The sequence below is a fragment of the Lipotes vexillifer genome, unplaced genomic scaffold (genome assembly GCF_000442215.2).
Source record: "Lipotes vexillifer unplaced genomic scaffold, Lipotes_vexillifer_v1.1 scaffold931, whole genome shotgun sequence".
NCBI lineage: Eukaryota > Metazoa > Chordata > Mammalia > Artiodactyla > Lipotidae > Lipotes > Lipotes vexillifer.
Window position 1 is genome coordinate 3,899 of NW_006788845.1, and position 21,014 is coordinate 24,912.

A 21,014-nucleotide genomic window follows, 5' to 3' on the forward strand; every position below is an offset into this window, starting at 1 on the left:
CTGAAAGCCTTACCATGCACATAGGCATGAATAGAGGAGGGAGGAACTATTTTGAGGACCTTGTAAGATAACTGAATCTCTTCAGAAGGACATTCAAAACTCTTCATTAATTGCCTTAAATGAGGTCGTACATAATATAAATAAATGAAATCCAGGGATCATCCCCAGATTTTTTCTGATCTGACCTTTAGTGAAGGTATTAAGTAACCAGACTACCAGACTTGAATTTCTCTTTCCTCCACCTCTTTCTGCCTTTGCCCAGTCTCTCCTGGAGTAAGCAAGGACATAGGTAAGGATCACAAAGCAAGAGAAACAAATTAGAAGTCAGAAGCTTGAAAATCTGCCTGCTCACCTTGCCTCTAGTTCCTCAGCCCCACCGGTGCTTCCCTCACCGACCTTGACGCAGGCTCTGTGTCTGTTGCAGAATGTGAGCACTTGATCCGCCACATGCTGGTGTTAGACCCCAACAAGCGCCTCTCCATGGAGCAGATCTGCAAGCACAAGTGGATGAAGCTAGGGGACGCTGATCCCAGCTTTGACAGGGTGAGCTGGGCACCACTCGCCCCAGGGAACTCCTCTTAGGGCTACTGCAGTCTCTTCTGCATGAGATTGTAATCAGGCCAGGACCTGAAAAGGCGGGCCTGGGTACAGACTTGTGTAATCCTAAAGTAAGTGAAGCCAGCAAGAAGGAATCTTAAACCAGCTGAGTTGTTGGGGAACAGTGATACCAGTTCCCTACTGCTTGTCCCCAAATCAGAGTCCCTTCCCGGCTCTTGGGGCAGTACAGCCTCCTCCCACGGGGTTGTTTCCCTCCTCTTAGTGTGCTCAGTCCAGTGGCTCCTGTAGATTCTTTTATTTGAACCACTATAGCCATCCCAGGTACCCCAAGGAGCTCAGGAAAATAGTGGCCTTAACGGTCTTATCTGCTCCTAGTTGAGTACCCAGGGCTTTCTTGCTTAGGCTTTGTCTGAGGCCAAAAATATCCCAAGCCAGGCAGCATGGAACAGCTTGTTCATTATATATGATATGCCATCTTGACATGGTTAATTGGGAGTTAGATAGCTTGCCTTTTTTTGTTACAGTTAATAGCTGAATGTCAGCAGCTGAAGGAAGAAAGACAGATGGACCCCCTAAATGAGGATGTCCTCTTAGCCATGGAGGACATGGGACTGGACAAAGAGCGGACACTACAGGTATCTGTAAATGAGTGGAGGGCAAGGTGGGGTGTTGCTCTGCTCCCTCTGTCCTGCCTTTTCCATTATTCCTCCTTCCTGGGAACTTGGATCTTCTTGTTTTCCTCCCGTTCTTCTTCCTCTGCCCCTGTCTCTGGGCCTTGGAAAGAAGGCGCTTTGGTCTTCTAATGTTACTATTAAAAGGGTTTTGGTCATTGACATGCCATATCACCCAGGTTTTTTGCTCTTTCCCCTTTTCTCTTGGTAGTCATTAAGATCAGATGCCTATGATCACTATAGTGCAATCTACAGCCTGCTGTGTGATCGGCATAAGAGGCACAAAACTCTGCGTGTCGGACTACCTCCTAGCATGCCCCGAGCCATGGCCTTTCAAGCACCAGTCAACATCCAGGTGGGCAATAACTCCAGTGACCAGATTCAGGACAAGTAACATGGAGGGGGGTTGGTTAGCCATTGCTCACTAACTCTAGGTCACGAGAGTTCCTATTCTTCCGTACCTCTGTCCCCTCCCGGCTGTCATCTCTTGCTTTGTCAGAGGTCAAGCAAAGAACTGAACCTTTCTTTGACAGAGAGGATGGAAGAGTAGCCCAGTACTTGGGAGGGACAACGATAGTTGAATTTTTTTTTTTTTTTTTAAAGAAACAGCAAATCATTGAGAGAGACTGTCCTCTCTAAAGAATGCTTCCTGGTAGCTTCTAAGGGCAGAGGAACCAAAGACTCAGAGGTAGAAGCATAGAGTTTAGCAATCAAGAATGCTTTGCAAGCCTATCATTATTTCCCTCTGGTACTGAAGGAATGTGTGTATATGTGCGTGCTGCTTTCCAGGCGGAGCAGGCTGGTACCACTCTGAACATCAGCGTTCCCCAGGTGCAGCTCATCAACCCAGAGAATCAAATTGTGGAGGCAAGTAGCAACCTCTGATGGCTGTCAGCTGAAACTACTTTCTTGCCCCGAGTCTTGCTGCCTTTCCTTACTTCTTATTTCTAATTTGATTGTGTTTCTGTCCTCCTCAGCCGGATGGGACAGTGAACTTGGACAGTGATGAGGGTGAAGAGCCTTCCCCTGAAGCCCTGGTCCGCTATTTGTCGATGAGGAGGCACACAGTGGGCGTGGCCGACCCACGGTGAGTATCTGCCCAATTAACACCCGGGCAGAGAATTCCCGCTGACTTTGAGTTCCTGCCATGGCACATTTTCCCTCCTTCACTGTATCTCCCAGATGAGATCTAATCCAGTGGCCAAGACATGTTTTTAACCCAGTTCAGGGTCCCTGGTAGATGAGACTGGATTTGACTAAAAAATCACAGAGCTGTCCCTCGTGGATGGTGGGCTGAAAGCCACCATCGTGGCAGGTAATCACAGTACTTTGGTGAAGAGCATAGCATGTCTTTTCCCACAAAGATTAAGGTCTTCTGATCTAAGCCACGGAAAGGTACACCTGAAAATTCATCCGAGTTTGACAGCCTTTAGAGATGTTGTTTGCCATATATTCTAATGCAAGACTCATCTAAGAAGTGAGGACAAATAGTATGATATAATTTGTATATGTTAAAAATTAAGTAGACAAAAATCCAAAAACACGCCAAATAAGTACCAGTTTCCCCAAGTGTTTCCCCATAACAGTCCTTCAGTGTGTCCCCTGCTGCCCTCACGCTGGGGAAGTGGACTGAAGACCAGCTCTCCCTGTTTTGTTCTGCACTTGGAGATTCTCACGACTGAAATAGCCACCCCTCTTCTCTGGCTATTTCTTGTACTGAGGAGGGAAGAAAAGGGTGTGGCCAGGGCTCTCTTGAGAGCTCAGCTAGGGGCAAAGCTAGGGTTCTTTTTTCTCTGAGTTCTCAATTTCCAGAAAAGCCTCCCCTGCCTGCTGGTTTGCTTGCTTCACGTTTCTCATTCTCAGCCTATGATCAAACAGGCAATAGGGGAACATTCTGGCTCCAGAGACTGCGTCAGCTGCAAAGGGGTGGAGTCCCGTGTTGCGCTGTTAGTGGAAAGAGCTCTTATTTTTAAGTGTGCGGTAAACCCCACCATTGGAGCTCGACAGATCCACGCTTATCTGCCCATCAGCACTGACGGCACCGATTGCATTCTTTCCCTGGTGAATCAGTTGCTACTTCGGGCAGCCATTGTTTTAGTGGATGGCCTGTGTCCTCCTGCAGAAACTTGCCATTCACCTCCAGGCCTTGGAAACCTGAACTGGACTGGGGCCAGCGTTTCCTCTTGGCTCAGAGCTGTTGGTTTTACATGAGTGGTCCGTGAAGAATGGCGATCCCCAGCCCCAGACAGTAAAATGGCAGAGCGCCGGGTTCCGCACGCTAGGCTCTACACACCTCTACTCGCTCTGGGATCGTAGAGGGAAATACAAATTTAGGAGGAAAGTAGAAAAAACAAAATAAATTGTGCTGAACTTAGCAGTTTCATCACTTTGGGGATATAGGCTGAGTGAGAATTGTAACTGAACTTCTCTGCCATCCTGTTTCCCATCAGCACGGAGGTTATGGAAGATCTGCAGAAGCTGCTGCCTGGCTTTCCTGGAGTAAACCCGCAGGCTCCATTCCTGCAGGTGGCCCCTAACATGAACTTCATGCACAACCTGCTGCCCATGCAAAATCTGCAGCCAGCTGGGCAGCTGGAGTACAAGGTACCCGGAAATGGGAGAGGGCTGGCCCCCAAAGATGCACATCTGAGCTTCCTTTGAGAGACTTTTAAGGGACTGTCCCCAGGATTTAAGGGTGTCCTTATAAGGAAGGATGATTTCTCTTGCACAGCAGCTCGGGTGAGAGGGAAGATTTCTCTAGTCTCTGTCACCATCGTGGGATCCCTGAGTTTCAGTAGATTAGAGGGCCGCTGTTTCCTCTCCTCCTTCCCCCCCACCTCACCAATCTGTCCCTTCCCACTCTACTCCTGACAGGAGCAGTCCCTGTTACAGCCGCCCACCCTGCAGCTGCTGAACGGAATGGGCCCCCTTGGCCGGAGGGCATCAGATGGAGGCGCCAACATCCAACTGCATGCCCAGCAGCTGCTGAAGCGCCCACGGGGACCCTCCCCTCTTGTCACCATGACACCAGTGAGTTGCAGCACGAAGCCCAACTTGCTTTCTCAGAGGCCTTTGATAAAGAGGTTGTAGAACCCAGAGTCTCCATCCTAAATGTCTGAATTTCTTCTTTCCCTCAGTGTATGATGCGCAGTGTCATTCCCATTTTCTTCAGGCTGGTAGAATTTTCCAGAGTTAATTTTTGGTTAACTTCTTCACTTAACCACATAATTTCCACACTGCAGCCTGCTTCTGGAGGCCTCATCCTCAGGTGGCTACTTACAGATACTTGCATAAAGGGCGGCTGCAGCCCTGCGCTTCGAGGGCGGGTGGGCAGCGGGGAGCATTAGCCTCAGGCCTGGCCTTCCTGCAGGTAATGTTTCCCTGCCCGAGGGCAGCGGAAGCTAACAGTTTTCTCTGGACTTAATTGCTTTTTAGACTGGTTTCCAAAATTACATTCTCACCAACCCTTCCTCCTTTGATTAACACTACCTCACACTTTTGGTACAACCCGAATCACTTGACTGTTTGGCTTTCACAAGCTCAAACCTGACAGTTGGTATCTCTCAATCCCAATTTTTTTTTATATGATGGTCACATTCAAAGATTCTTTTCTTCCGCTGGGTTCTGTTTATTTCTGTTTATTTTTCTGTCATAGGTAAATTCATTCATTCATTCCTTCATTCATTTATTCATTCATTTAGTCTCATACTACCTTAAGATTGGGTGCTAATTATATCCATAGCCCTTACTGGGTGCTTTAGGGCAGTGCTTCTTAAGGTATCTCTAGTTGAGGATGTTTTTTCCCCTTCAGTCCATCCATCAGGGATAAATACCTTTGTAAAATAAAGTGGAAGTGAATTATTAGAGAAGTAAAACTTTTTAAATATATGAACTGCAAGGCTAAATTTTATTTGATTCAACAGAAAAAAATTACTCCATTAAGTTGCTGTAAAGGTTTGTAAATCTTACTCTCTATTCCTTTACCTACCTTATTTTGGATTGGTAACGAAACAGTCTGTGGACTGGCACGGGTCCACGGGCCACACTTTCAGTAACACTGCTGTCGGGAAAAGGAAAGAATTTATATTCACGGTTCCTGGCCTCACTGAGCTTGTAATATGGGACAATAAGATCCACATATGTGAAGTATTGGAATAACAGTAAAGGGCCATACGTGATTAAGTACCAGAGTGAAGACCATGGACTTGTAGGTGGCAGAGGCACTCAGAAGGGCAAGTTCAATGTAGGTTATGAAGGATCAGGGACAGCTTTATGGGAGGTGCGGTGACTTACTCTGTCCGCTCTAACTGTTTTTGCCAAGGTCGCTGACAAGCTTTTGTTGGTAAGTCCACTGGACATTTTTAATCTTTATCTTTTTGGACCTCCCAACTGTATTAGTCACTGCTGACCATTTTTCTCCTTGAAATATTGTCTTCTTTTACCCCATTCTCCTTGTTTTTTGTTTTCCACCTGCCTCTCCTTTTCAGGTTCCCTTTCTTCTTTTTCCTTGAAGTAGGTGAACCCCAGAGTTTGATCTGAGGCCCTGTTTCCATCTCATTTTACATGCTCTCTCTGAGTGATCTTGTCCACTTCTCTAATTCCAGTTACTGAGCGATTCTCCAGCCCAGAATGCTCTTCTGAGTTCTATACTTCTGTATGCATGACTACCGACTGCACGAATTTAGTTGGTTATTCAACAAGTACTTACCATTTTAATTCAACGTGTCCTCAAATGAACTTATCCTGACTGTGTGAAACCTGTTTCTCCCACTGGGTAACATTGAACGGCACCGTCACTCTCTTGGTTAGACAGCTAGGAATGTGGGTATTATCTTTACTTCTTCCCTCTCCCTTATTCCCCATGTCAAATCAGTTACCCAGGGCCTGTGAAGTAAGTATCTTACTTCTTTCCATCTCCACTGCCCTTTCTCTAACTCAAGCCACTGTCCTCCTTTGCCTGGATTAGCACAGTGGCCTCCTAACTGGCTTCCTTGTTCCGGCTTGTCTTCTAATCCTCATCACCAGCCATTTTCATGCTGCAACTAAAGCAAGCCAGCTTTCTAAAATATAAATCTTGTAACATCATGTCCCTGCTTAAAATCTTTAGTGATTCACCACTGCCTTTTCTCAAAATAAACTTCTTAATGTGGTATTCAAGGCCATTTATAACTGGCCACAGTGTTCCTCTCCTGCCTCGTCTGTAGCCACTTCCTGCCTAACCCTGTTCACTCCAGCCTTGTAGAACTGTAGTAAGGGATCTGGAAACCTTAGGAGCATACAGACAATGGAACTGTTCCAAAAGTTTGTTTTGTTTTATAATTATTGTCCGTTAAAAAAATGCTCTTTTGTAATAACTGAGGTACGATTTTTGCTCTGGTGCTTGAGGCATGGTGATTATGTGAGCCACAGGCTGTGAGTAGCTATCTAGGATATACAGCATTCCAGTCCACAAGCAGACGGGAAGAGTCACAGTAATGCATGCATTGTGGCGGTCCTCATTTCACTTACATGTTTTGGTGCGTAACAGTGATTTTAAAGCATTGAATTGTAATTACACAACTTTATGTTATGTACTATAGTGTGCTTTTAAAAAGCCTGTATACTTTTCTGGAGTAAAGGATATCTAAAGTCTGGAAATAACATTCATATGAAAGAACAGGTCAGTTCCTGGACATTCCAGGTAAACAAGCTTCTCCTACATTTTCAGGTCCTCAGACACCCACAGGCCTTCTCTTTTCTCTTGGCCTGGAAACCTCAGACGCTTGCGACCCCTTCCCCTCTTTGCTGGGCTAACTCCTGCTCATCCTTCAGGTCTCAGGTTTGGGGCTGTGTCCTCCAGAATGCCTTCCTCAATTCCCAAGCGCCCATGACTGGGTCCTGCTGTTTTGTACTTGTCCGTTTGCCTATCTCTATCCTCCACTAGACTGTAAAACAAGGGCAAGAACTTTATTAATTCACATTTTGTCCTGGAACATAGTGGGCATTCAGCTATTTGTTGGATGAATAAATGAACGAAGGAAGATGACTCAGAGGAAGAAATTCAAATTAAAATCAACTGAGCGAGGTAAAAATGGAACAATGGAAAGGTATATGAAAGTTCTGTATAACCCAGGCATCCTAGAAAAGCTTTGCAGATTAAAAAAAAAGTGACAGAGAGGCCTGCCCCAAGCCCAGTGTCTAGAATAAGAGCTACTGCAGAAGAGGCGCCACCTTGAGCTTTTCCTTCCTGTCTCTCTTCAGGCAGTGCCAGCAGTTACCCCTGTGGACGAGGAGAGCTCGGATGGGGAGCCAGATCAGGAAGCTGTGCAGAGGTAATGTGGCATCTGGCAGTGCTTTGCAGAACGTCCTTGGGCAGGCTCCACCTGCAACCAACGAAAGGTCACCTCTGCCCAAGGAGGTGGTACAGTGCAGCCTCAGCATTTGTGTGGTCTCTTTGCTCAAGCCAGATGGCATGTTCCTCCCCACATGGAAGTAACAGAAGACTACCCAGAAAATGTCATTTCTGTAAGCACCATTGGAAGTCCCCTAAGTGACAGCAATAACCATAAGAACTTTCTCTCTCCTCCCTCCTTCCTTCCTTGCCCCCTGCCTTCATATTGCAACTTTGATAGTATTTGCAAGGCACAAAGCCTGCTCCTACCTGCCAAGAACTGTTACTGAAAAGGAATTGGAGATTTGGGATGACAGTGATCCTAGCTAGTCTGGCCATGGACCGCTGGCATGGACTCTTCCTTTCCAGGAGAATGAATACCTCTTGTACTGTTTGCCGTGTGTTTCTTCCATCCCCTTGTATCAACAAAGAGATGCTGAAAAAAGAATATGGGATTCGGGCCAGGGACAGATGCAAATATCCATTGTTTGCAGAGATGCCTAATTCACAGAAAACGGCAGTGACCATCAGGCATGCTGTACTGTTCGTTTGGCCTCAGTTCCATTAGCCATGGTCCTCAGCTCCGTGCACGCCCCCTTGTGAGAGCTGACTTTCTTATTTTCCGGGGAAGGGGGTTTGACCAGAATCCAGCATGTATTTTCCCAGAAATACAGGTGTTCTTCAAGATTATATGTTTTTTTCCCTTGAGGGAAGTTGAAATAAAATGGTTTTCATGGGCTCTTGGGGAAACTTCGGGTGTTTTTATCAAATGGATATTAAACCACTAATGGCTTACCCTCTGGCAAGTCTGCATACCGCTAATTACTCTCTAGTCTGTTAACTGTTTTTAGCTGGAATGGGCAAAGTAGTTAAGAATGAAACAAGACCACTTTATAAGACCCGGATGGTTGCTGGCCAGTATTCTTTCCCTACCCCCAGTAGCTTTGTGTGAGAGCTGCTGTTCAAAAAGAGTCTGGTCCCATGTGGGAAGAACAGTGAAGAACAGGGGTGTTGGCTGGTGGGCCAGCTCCTTCTACAGCGTAGCCGATAGAGGAATCGTGTTGACTTTGTTTTTCTCTTGATGCTGTGGTTTCTATAGTTTGCCAATCACAGGGTGTGTAAAGTTGTACATGGGTGCTGCTGGTGTCATGAAGAGAAATTAGGAAACTTAACTGCCTTCCTACTTTAATTAGACAGCAGTATTCCATTTTATCTTCTTTGTCTTGCACTTTACTTCCTTCAGCTCCTTCTTTCTTCCTTAGACCAACATTTAAAGGGTAAAATGCCCATCCGTTCTGATGTAATGGAAGGAATAATGCTTCTTTTATTCATGCCCAATAAGAGCAGCAGCGGTGGAGGGAGTCATCAATCAGACCAAGGGGGACTGATACCTTATTAATGGTATTAGTGGTGGATCTGAAAGATCTTCAGAAGAAAAGTCATCAGCTTGTCCACTCTTCAGCTTTTGAAACTTATGTTTTCTTGCCTTGCCTTTTTTTCCCCTAAAAAACAATTCTAAACATTTCATGTGGTTTCATTTCTTCATCCTTTAGAGAATGTTGGTTCCCTGGGGACAACATCAGTTTTTTTTCTCTGATGATGGAGTTACAGTCATGGGGCATTAGGGAAGGGGTGGTGTTGGAACTCGCTTAGCCCCACATGGAAAGATCTGTTTTCTGTGACTTGCAGCGAGGTCAGTCTCCAACCCTCGGGGCCAGTGGCATCAAGAGACACATGCGAAGCCCTTCTGAATATCTCTCTTGGCTCATCTCTAGGAACAATCCTTAGGGCTCATTTCCTCTGACTTGTAGTTTGGAAATTTGGAGAGAAAAGAGGAATGAAACTAACAAGTAGAAAATAAATTCTTTTCCTGAATGGAATGAAGTAAGGGAAATTGATCCCACTTCGTGAGCTACATCTGTTTTCTCTCTTCTCTTAATGGCTACTCTTATGTCCAAACTTCAGCCACTTCAGTGGTGAGCCAACTTTTGTTGGCCTTTTGGAACATGTTTCACTTTCATCCAGTCAGGGATCTGTTGGCCATCGAGCCCTTTTTGAGCTCTGGCACTGTTTCATTCTGAGTGCTTTGGATTAACTTCTTATGCTTCTTGCTGAGGAATATTCCTGTCTGTCTTTTTTACTATGAAATGTGCTCCTGCTTGTTGCAGGTACTTGGCAAATAGGTCCAAAAGACATACACTGGCCATGACCAACCCTACAGCTGAGATCCCACCGGACCTACAGCGGCAGCTAGGACAGCAGCCTTTCCGTTCCCGGGTCTGGCCCCCTCACCTGGTACCTGATCAGCATCGGTGAGTAGCCACACGAGCTGTGGGAGCTCCTTGAGGCTCATTGGACAGGCACCCTTCTGGCTAGTCTTACAGACATGGTGACTAGCGTCGTGGCTTTAAGTAGCATCCTGAACTTACATCTTCTCAACTCCTTAGCTAAGCAGTGCCCAGGCCAATATGAGCTGCTTCTTTCCCATTACCTCGTAGGCACGTTTAGTGCCTGCAGGTGGTTCTCGTGATTCTAGATGTTGACTTATAGATGAAACTGAACTTGAAACCTGAAAGTGGGTGAAGCTCTTAGAAGGCCAACTGGAAATAGAAGGATTTGTAGCCACATCAGTAGACTTGACCTTTAATAACCCATCGCCATCAAAAGAATGAGCACTTCTTATCACGTGACCGCTGAACAAGGAGCTTAGATATGGGGGAAGATACATTCCTTTGTGAGTGGTAGAGCAGAGATACTGCATCCTCTTGAGGGTTGTGCTTGAAAAGTCATCCTTGCAATATTCTGACGGCAAGATCTTTCAGTAGGTCTCTGATACATTTATAATTCATTGTCTTAAAGAAATAAAAACAAGTGTAACCTTTCTTGCCAAGAAAACTTCACAAAACAGTTCAAGTAAGCCTCGGAACAGAGGGGAACGACACTTTGCTGGCTTAAGAAGATGATTGCCTTCTGGGAACACCTCGATGACTGAAAATCTTAACCTTTAGTCCATCCTGAAGCTGTCCTCAAGCTCAAAGGCCACACTTTGAAAGCCACCACCAGTTGCTAGAGCTTGTTTTCTTTCAATCTTTTTGGGAGGACGGCGAAAAGCAGTCTTACTTGGGAAGGTTGGAAAGCAGATTCCAAGGAGATTAAGTTTATAAATGTGTTGTTATTCAATCTTGCAACAGGCTCACACTGGCAATCTTGACACAGTGCTTTTATTGTGTCTAGTTACCCACTGGGCATCAGAGGTAATCAGCAGAGACAGGTGACCTCTGAGCAGACTGAGACTTCATTAGTGCCATGTTGGAACTTAGAAAGGAGGAAGATAAGCTTTTATAAATGACCATGAATAATGCAGTGAACATGGTTTATTAGTAGAAATGACATTTCTCAAATAAAACTCTGATGGCACAGAAAGACAGTATTTTTCTAAGGAAAATCTCTCAGGGCCTACACTGTTACGATACTACATCGAGAGTACTTTGAGTGATTATTAGCTGCATTTTCCACTCCAGACATTTTCTGTGATTTCTCAATAACTGAGCTCTACACTGTTACCTAATAGACCCTTTATTACTTTGTTTCTCCCTGTTTCTATCTTCCCCTCCTTTATAGCCCCACACTTAATTTTTCATCCTATGTCAGGGTCTGTTGTTTAGTTTCAGGCCTTTGGGTTTAATCGTTGTTTAATTCAGGTGCTCCTCAGGATGTGTTCTTATGGGGGAAGCATGAAGCTCAGCACATCTCCCTAGTCTGCCTTTATCAGACCTGATATCCTGTTTACACCTGTTACTAAAGAAAGACCACATTGGCCCACAGCTCCATTTGTGTAGTTTCCACCCTGCCTAGTCATTGTCAAGGCCTTGCCTGCTGGAAATCTGTCTGCTGTCTGTTTTTGTGTGAACACTCCTGGTAGAGGGTTTCCTATGGTCAAGCCAGTTTGAATTGGAATGAACGTTTTCTGAGTGACAGATTGTGTACGGTGGGGCATTTATGCAACCTCAGCATGTCTCGATGGGGTTGTAAAAACATGGCAACACAAGAGACTGAAGTAAGTCTTCAGGGGAAAAGAGAAACTTTCCCAGGCTATAAAACACTGAAAATGGGTAGCCTGAATAGATTACTGAATTCCTTTCATTTGCTGGAGGAAATGACTCAAGAACAGCACATATTATCTATTCTTCTGGGGTATCATAGATGAAGTCCAACATGGAGACAGAAGATGGGTCTGACTGACCTTCTCAATGCGGGAAGTGTGTAAGTTAAAATTAAAAAAAAAATTTAAGTGTAATTAACAACAACAACAACAACAACAACAAAAAACTGACACAGATGGATTTTATCTAGGTGGGGTGCCAAGTCCCTGTTTGAAGAGTGTAGTGGGAATATCAGCCTAACATGAGGCTGTCCTGAGTTTGAAGATGATTGCTAATAAAAATAAAACACAGTTGATACTATCAGTGCTTCCAAAATGAGCAGCTGCCTCAGAACTGTTCCACTGAATCTACTGTGCTGGGCTGCCGGGGGTGTCAGTCTGTTCACAGCCTGATCTTCTGGAAAAGCCATGAAATACCCGGACCTGGGAGTATTGCTCTGAGGGCAGAGAATGTGTTTTGTGCAGACAGACCATATTAACTCCTTGAAGAACATGACTTTCTGAATGAATCAGAAATGTGTCCATTATCAGAATATATTGCAAGTGTAAGAATCAAATTTTAGGAGAAAATAGTATTTGCTTGCTTTGACTCCAAACACCTGAAGCAGAAACAGAAATAAGTATTGAGGAAATTACTCCTGAGAGCGGCTCTCACGATCACTGCGTCTGCCAAAATCATTTGTCTTTTGTGTTGCTGAACCAGATACATGTTTGTGTTCGTTTCATCAGCTCCCTGCTGTTCAGCTTCAGGTAGAGTCTGAAACAGGAGCCATCGTTAGAGAAGAGAGGGTAAAGGGCTGTCACCTGCTGCCAGAACCCTCTTGACCCCTCTGCACAGTCACCAGACCCTCCTAGTCCCTCCCTGTCTGCCGCGTTCGAACTCGCTTGTTAACCCTCTTCCTTAGCCTTGGTTCTGCTTCAGTCCAGAATGAGTGACTGGCAAGGTGGTACATCATTTCACCCATGACTCAGTGTGATGTCACCTCTGCCCTCGACATGAAATCCTGATCCTTTCCATCAGCTGCTGGAATGCTGCCTTGGCAGCCTTTTATCTGCTTACCTCAACCCATAAACATCTCTTTCTGATTAGGTAACAAGTACAGGTGGTAGCTTCTAACTCTGATGCTGTCTTAGGCATTCCTTATCCATAGCTTGTTCTTTCTTTCCGTAAGACACTGGCTGTGTTCTGATTGAGCAGTGGGTCATTTTGAAGGTTATCCACATGATTCCTCTTTCATTAGCAGGTTGGGAGGGTGCCACTGCTCTGAGAAGTTAACTTTCACAGCAGGTAACCTTATTTGCGTTGACCAGGTACGTGCAGGATCTTGAGGCCCACATTCCTTAGGAATGGGCTGTCTCCATCTGGGGATCACAAGTCCCCATTTTCCCCACTTTAACCTGCACCCTCCGTTTTCTAGCACAAAACCTGTGAATTCCAAGCCAGACCTTTGACCCCACAGTTGGCTGTAGTTTCCCTCTGGTCCGTCATACGGAGAATGCTGCTCAGGGAAAACTTCGGGTCAAACGGGTAGGTTTGCTCTAGGTTTCTAAAGGCACTAGATAGAGACATGATTATAAAAGCAAGAGTTCCTATACAGCTGGGCCTGAGGGATACTGTGAAGCTCTTCTCTCTGACCCAGTGTATTTGTAAGAACTGGATGTACTTGATCCCAGGACCTAACCGGGCTTGGATATTAAGCCAACTCAAGGTAAGTGGAAATGGAAGATGGTCACTTGGATGCCTCTAAAGGGAAGCAGGCTAGGGAAACGACTGGCCTCTGGAGATGACATGGAAATGGCATAATGTGCAGGGCTGCACGTGCAGCCAGCCAGCTTTGTGTTCATCTGGAACAGTGTCCCTAGGTGATTTGGTCAAAACCCCTGAGTCCTAGCCCCTAACCTTCTCTTCCCATGTATTCAGCTCTACCTACAAGGACTCCAACACCCTGCACCTCCCTACGGAGCGTTTCTCCCCTGTGCGCCGGTTCTCTGATGGGGCTGCCAGCATCCAGGCCTTCAAAGCTCACCTGGAAAAAATGGGCAACAACAGCAGCATCAAACAGTTGCAGCAGGTAATGGAAGAGATGGCAGGCATCTCTGGAGAAGCGTGGGTAACAGAGAGCGCTATTGCAGGAGGACCCGGGGGTTAAACTTTCTACCCCCTTCATGTCAGCAGCACTGACGTTTTAGAGGTTCCAAAGCAAATAGCTTCCTGACACTCTCCTTACTTCTTGTTATCTCCAGCTTTCTCCAGGAAGGGACTAAATTTTCCCCTTGTCTCTGTAGTTCATTAGAGAGGAATTTCTGGGCTTGTGTTTCAGTGGGAGGCCCCAGGGAATGTCCTTCGAAGCAACCCTGGCATTTCTCTCATGATTTATGGGCACTGGGTCTTGTTGGAGCCTGCTCTGCATTCTTACCACCTGGCATACTCTCCAGCTGGTATGGAATGGTGCTCCCAGAGGAAGGAAGTGCACCTCCAGGCTTCATAAAGGGCCGGCTTCCTTTCTGCCTTCCTGACAGCCAAGCTTCGAGTGGCATGTGCTTTGTACACAGATGTCACACTGGAACCTTTGTTTGTACGCAGGCCATCTTGGTGTTTTCCCTTTGTTCAGCCAGGACAGAGCAGGAATGTATTTCGTACACAAATGCCTACGTAAATGCGTTAGTTGCTCCTCAAGGACACTGTTCTTCTGTGTGGCTCCTTCTGCCTGTGAGACCTGGGGGCAGATCTGCATCTGCTGACATCACAGCGCGGCGTGGGCCTGGCTGCATCCCATCTGTATTAACCGCTTTCCCTTCAGGAGTGCGAGCAGCTGCAGAAGATGTACGGGGGGCAGATTGATGAAAGAGCCCTGGAGAAGACCCAGCAGCAGCACATGCTGTACCAGCAGGAGCAACACCATCAAATTCTCCAGCAACAGATTCAAGTAGGCCTCTTCCCTCTTTGCTTTCTCCAGCTTCTCTGGAGTTTGCTTTGGGGCTGATTTGCCTGTGAACTTTGGAGGAGATCCCGCAGGGCAAAGAGGAGCTGAGTTGTATGCATGGTTGCTATGTTTGAGTAAAGGTAATCAAACCTTTTGATGAACGACAGTAGCATAAATCTCGGTCACAGAGAGTTTCTTCCCTTCCTGAGAACGGCTCTCGTTAATCCTCAAGCTCACGAGTATCCTTTCTCCTTTCCCGCATTTGTTTTAGGATTCTATCTGTCCTCCTCAGCCTTCTCCACCCCTTCAGGCTGCGTGTGAGAATCAGCCCGCCCTCCTCACCCACCAGCTCCAGAGGTAATGAAGCGTGGTGTTTCATGCCTAAGCTGTTGGCCTGACTCTCATGGGCCATACTGACTGACTGTAACGTTCACCTTGGAAGAACCCACTTGAAAAGCAGGGAGGGCCAGTGTCAATTTTCGCGGCCCCCTAAAACCCCGACTTCCTGTGCCGCTTCGTTTTCTTAGCCCCGTGAACAAAGTAACCCAACGCCAGTAATAGAGGAGGCCAGATGGAGGCCCACAGTGACCTCTGCCCCCTTGGGAAGTCTGGGGAAATAAGATGTGGATGGCTCTAAGTAGCCTGTGGTGGGCGGTCTGTGCATGTCTGTCTAGCCCGGAGTCCTATCAAAACCAAAGAAGGAGTTTCCGCCTGTGTGTCAAATGGCGGAAACTAACTGCAAGGCCACCCTGCCACCTCCGGAAGCGCGTTTGCTCATCTGGCTCTGTTGTTTTCAAGGTTAAGGATCCAGCCTGCAAGCCCTCCCCCCAGCCACGCCAGCAACCACCTCTTCAGACCGCCCAGTAACAGCCCTCCCCCCATGAGCAGCGCCATGGTCCAGCCTCACGGTGAGTGCAGAGGTTTATGCCGAACCGTGGCGTGCCGCGGGGAGAAGCGAGGCCTAGCCTTGAGTGCCTCAAGCCGTCGGTCGATTCGGGCGGCAGAGTGACGTAGTGTTCAAGGGAGTCTGCCTTGGTTTGACTTCTTCTGCCAACTCCTTAGCTGTGAGACCTCAGGCGAGTTTGTTAACTTCTGGGCGCCTCAGCTTGCTCAAAGGTGAAATAGGGATACTAATACTATTTACTGAATAAATATATATGTTAAATTCTTGAAATAGTCTCCGGAACAAAATAGGTTTCAGTAAAGGTTGACCGTTAATAATATTTTTCATAAACCCCCTCCAACTCTACCGAATGAAAGGCGACTACCGGAACCTTCCCTCCTGTCATGCCTGGGTTTGGTGATCCACTGGGCACGTGGCTCCTCGCTTGTGGGTGTTTAGATGAAGGTGAAGATGAGTGTGCCCTAGTCTGTGTGGGCCTTCAGAGACCAGCACTCTGAGCATTCAGTATTCCAAAAACTGAGGATCTCTTAAGTAACGCCACCCAATGTAGATCCCCTGGAGAGTTCGAATTGCTCTCTAGGCCCTTCCCACCCAAAGTGGGGTCCCCGACGAACAACATCGGCGGGAAGAGTCGAATCTCAGATCTCATCGCAGACCCGCTGAATCAGAATCTACATCTTAGCAAGATCCCCGGGCCATTTGTATGTGCATTAGAGTTTGAGAAGCACTGCCCTGGATCAGAGCTCCTCAAAGAATAATCTACAGGCCAGCTTTTGGGCAACTTATTAGAATGACAAATTCCTGGAGTTACAAATTACTGAACCAGCATTCCGTGGGTCGGGCCCAGGAGAGCCTGTGTTTTCTCGAGTCCTCTAAGGAGGCTTCGGCATCCTGGAGTTGGAGAAGCCCTGCTCTGGGTGGTATGCAGGTTAAGTGTCCTCACTGGCTCCCGTGACTTCCGGCCAGCTGGTAACCCGGGCCTTTGGTCACTCTGAGGTTCCTTTCCCTCCAGGTGCTGCATCTCCCTCCCAGTTTCAAGGCTTCCCCTCCCGCACTGCAGTCTTCCAGCAGCAGCCTGAGAACTGCTCCCCTCCTCCCAACGTGGCACTAACCTGCTTGGGCATACAGCAGCCTCCCCAGTCACAGCAGGTGACCATCCAAGTCCAGGAGCCTGTTGACATGCTCAGCAGCATGCCTGGGACAGCTGCAGGCTCTGCTGGCCGGGGCGTCTCCATCAGCCCCAGCGCCAGTCAGGTTCAGATGCAGCACCGGACCAGCCTGATGGCCGCCTTCAGCTATGGGCACCGGCCCTTGTCCAAGCAGCTGAGTGCCGACAGTGCGGAGGCCCACAGGTAAGCCGGCCCAGAGTCACCTAGCCATCTCTCCAGGTGACCTAGGTGGGAGGAAGCCCCTTAGCAGGGCGAGAGAGGAGGAGGGAAGGAGAAGGGTTCTGACTGGGCTGTGCTCGTTTCAGCCTTATTAAAATTGGGGTGGTGGGTTTGGGACGGACTTGAAACCTATATATTGACCCAGGATCAAAATGCTAATGAGACAGAGGAAGGCAAGGACAAAGCTACCTTACTATATGTCTGCAAAGAAGAAAGTGGCCAATTAGAGGAGTTGGTAAAAATGCCATTTCCCCTTGTCTGTTCTTTTAGGATTGTTTCTTTCTCTGTCACCCATATTCTAAGAGATGGGTACATCTTAATAGTTCAAGTGATGTTGCTACCTTCAACCAGAGGGGACAGGTGGGGATGACGCATACATCCCCATCTTCCCTGCCCCATCCACCGCGGTCCTCTGTACCAGCGGGGGCTCCCCACTGAGGAAGCCTGGTAGCTATTCCCCTGGGGAGTCTAGCACACTTGTCACATGGATGCCTGGTACTCATTCCCTTTTGTGTCTGCAGCTTGAACGTGAATCGGTTCTCCCCTGCTAACTACGACCAGGCGCATTTACACCCCCATCTGTTTTCGGACCAGTCCCGGGGTTCCCCCAGCAGCTACAGCCCTGAGGAGAATCAATGTTTCCCACCTTTATGGCAGCCTTTCCTAAGCACATCAGCAGCCACCGCACTATACCGCGTCGGCGCTGCAGCAGGCCCTGCTGTCCCCGACGCCGCCGGACTACGCCCGACACCAGCAGGTCCCCCACATCCTCCAAGGACTGCTCTCCCCCCGGCATTCGCTCACCGGCCACTCGGACATTCGGCTGCCCCCAGCAGAGTTTGCACAGCTCATTAAAAGGCAGCAGCGGCAGCAGCAGCAGCAGCAGCAAGAGTACCAAGAACTGTTCAGGCACATGAACCAGGGGGATGCGGGGAGTCTGGCTCCCGGCCTCGGGGGGCAGAGTATGACAGAGCGCCAGGCTTTACCGTATCAAAACGCCGACTCTTATCACCACCACCACACCAGCCCCCAGCATCTTCTGCAAATCAGGGCGCAAGAATGTATCTCGCAGGTTTCCTCACCCACCCCAACCCACGGTTACGCTCACCAGCCGGCGCTCGTGCACTCGGAGAGCATGGAGGAGGAGTGCTCGTGTGAGGGGGCCAAGGACGGCTTTCCGGACAGGAAGAACGTGAACACGTTGACCAAAGGTTGCCACGATGGCCCCCTGCTCTTGAGTACTGGCGGGCCCGGGGACCCTGAATCTTTACTAGGAACTGTGAGTCATGTACAGGAGTTGGGGATACATCCATATCGACAGCCAGCTGCTGCGTTCAATAGAAATAAGGTGTCCAGCCGAGGTAAGAGCCCTGCAAGGTCGAGTCCTGGGCCAGTCTGCCCTCATTCAGTTAACTCAGCAGTATTACCTTTTTTCAGCTAGTACTCTGGGTTCCTAAGAAGAAAAGAATTCCTGAGAAGACCTGCAGCACCGTTTAGGGGAGAAGCACGTAGGAAGTGGGTATTTGGTGGGGAAGGGGATCTGTTTTCAAACTTAAAAGAGAGTGATAGACAATTAACATATAGATAGTACAGTCAGTAAGGTATATTACCTGTTTCCTATATTCATACCGTGGCTCCTTAGAATCCAGAATTTCTCGGCTGTCATCAAAATAGCTAGCTTTAACCTCTGCGGTAGAATAAAAGCCAGCCGGTGCTAAGGAAATAGGATTTAGTGTAAATAGTGTTGAACTAAGAGTCAGGGCCCCTCAGTCCTGGACATGCCTGTGTTAACGAATGCAGTGACCTTGTCACTGAAACCTCAGGTTCTTATTTCCTCATCTGTGAAAAAGGGCGGGAGGAATAACGGTCCTTTGCAGAGTATCTGTGAAGATTAAAATATACATGTATGTATTTATGTTTATACAGAATGTTTGTGTGTGTGACACAGAGAGAGGGAGAGGGAGAGAGAGGCACACTGGATCATCTGAATGTATGATGTAAATAACTTGAGGTATTATTATTACTCTGATCACTTTGTTAATAAGCTAAACACAGAATATTACAGCATCATAAGGGACCCCATGCCATTTCATTTAGTATCACTGTATAATTAGCGAGTACATTCATTTTCATTTGGGAGGAGATTGGGATTACTGTCAGTAACTTATACTCAGAAGACATTGTTCCACTCGTGTCATGGCATTCACCCTACTCGAAATCTGGACTGACATCCCTCCCATCATCACAGATCTTGAAAACGAGTTTCTCCATGAAATACACAACCCCGAGGCTGGGCACTTCTCCCATCCTCCCCTTCTTGAAGCTGCCTGCCTCTCCTGCCCTGTCCTTTTAAAGTCAGCACACAAAACTCAACTCCTGGGGGAATTGGGTCCGCTGGCACAGAGCAGGATGGAAGAAGACCTGGCTCTAAATCAGTTTACCTGCAGAGGACCTGGTGCCTTCACGTTGTGCTCATTAAGCACTGATAGGGGTGTGGTTCCATAAAACTCCAGTTAAATCCTGGGCTTTTGAGCAGATGGGTGCCATCCAGTTTGAGGTCTGCACCAGTGAGAGGTATCGTGTCCACCTGCGGCTGCTGTGTTTTTAGGCAGACGTAGGTATGGTGGGAGGTTTCGGAACCAGGCCATATGTGGATTGGCTGACAGACTTGGGGATGTTTAGGCTTGGGGGAAAAAACTCAGGAGAGCTATCATACCTGTCAGATGGAAAAGGTATGGGGTCATATTATGGGGCAGAACCAAGATCAGGATAGAAGTTGCAGCAGATTTCAGCTCCCTGGGGAAGACCTTCCTGAGAACTTTCCAGAATAGGCTGCTCAGCAGCCTGGGAGCTTCCTGTGGCTGGGAGTGTTCTAGCAGAGGCAGCTTGACGGCATCAGGGATGCTGTGGGAAAGCTTCCTGTGCGAATGACAGCTTTCACCAGAAAAGGAGAAAAGCTGACACTTCCGTAGTGCTTTCCATGTGCCAGACACCAGATGCTGTTCACATATGAATTTGTCTAATCCTCACAACTCTTACTGTCCCCATTTTACCAGTGAGACACCTGAGGCACAGATTAAGTGATTTGCCCCCAGGGCCCACAGCTCGGGAGTAGCACTGAACCCCAGAGCTACTCACTTCACGCCAGCAGACACTCGCTGAGCACACGCTGGGTGTGCAAGGCTCGGGGAACGAGCGAGCGAGCACACAGTAGTGCACACTCCCCACCCGCACCCTGGATTGCCATGTGTGAAAATAACCTTTTGAAATATTTTTCTTCAAAAATACTCTCTCTGACTTCCCTTCACTTTTCCCTCCTGTGTGACTCCTATGTACCGGAAGACCAGGGGGCTTGAATTCGCCTGTGTCCCCTGATTGTCAGAGGAACCCCCTTTCGGCGGGCTTGCAGGTCTGTCTGGTGCCTGAAGGAAGGCAGGACGTGGCTGGTCCAAGTGCTGTGGGAGGCCAGGGGAGGGAGAGACCCGTTCTCAGTCAGAGTAGGGGCAGGTTTCCCGCAGCAGGTGACGTTTGAGTTGGGTCTTGGTGGATGAAGAGGGTTTTGCCGTTTGGACTTACGAGGAGCATATGCGCAAAGACCAGCGGGTGGGCGTGTCTCAGGGACGTTTTGGGGGGGGGAAGCAAGCTGCCTTGGTCGTTTTGAAGTCTAGTCTACGTGAAGGAGTTAGTAGAAGCTCTAAGGGCCAAGGTTTCCTGAAACCCGGAGGATGATCTGGCTCCAGCGGCTCCCTGCAGCTTTAACTCAGTTCACTGCGCTTCAGACCGGAACTGCAGTCAGCGGCCATGGCTCACGGGCCCAGCCGCTCTGCGGCACGTGGGATCCTCCCGGCCCAGGGCAGGAGCCCGCGTCCCCTGCATCGGCGGGCGGACTCTCAGCCACCGCGCCACCAGGGGAGCCCGCAGTCAGGATTCTTTTGACGAGTCTCTCCCACCTCTGCCCCAAGCCGAGTGACTACGGTGACTTCTCCCTCCTCCTCCCCCTGCCTTCTTCCATCCGCCGCTATCGCCGCCATTATTCC

At 48.0% G+C, this 21,014-nt stretch overlaps 1 protein-coding gene across 1 annotated transcript in view; it reads left to right on the forward strand.

The window, feature by feature from the left end:
• Positions 1-424: 424 nt before the first annotated feature.
• The window catches only part of LOC103073323 (serine/threonine-protein kinase SIK3), a gene marked incomplete at its 5' end in the record, with an annotated part of 29,271 nt that continues 8,681 nt past the window's right edge, over positions 425-21,014 (forward strand). Inside the window, 16 exon segments of the mRNA XM_082931236.1 lie at positions 425-543; positions 1,083-1,193; positions 1,441-1,584; positions 2,019-2,096; positions 2,207-2,316; positions 3,680-3,833; positions 4,104-4,259; positions 7,470-7,540; positions 9,768-9,911; positions 13,683-13,833; positions 14,563-14,688; positions 14,957-15,042; positions 15,484-15,593; positions 16,602-16,941; positions 17,499-17,642; positions 17,644-18,338. Coding sequence (XP_082787362.1) covers positions 425-543; positions 1,083-1,193; positions 1,441-1,584; positions 2,019-2,096; positions 2,207-2,316; positions 3,680-3,833; positions 4,104-4,259; positions 7,470-7,540; positions 9,768-9,911; positions 13,683-13,833; positions 14,563-14,688; positions 14,957-15,042; positions 15,484-15,593; positions 16,602-16,941; positions 17,499-17,642; positions 17,644-18,338 — 2,739 coding nt within the window.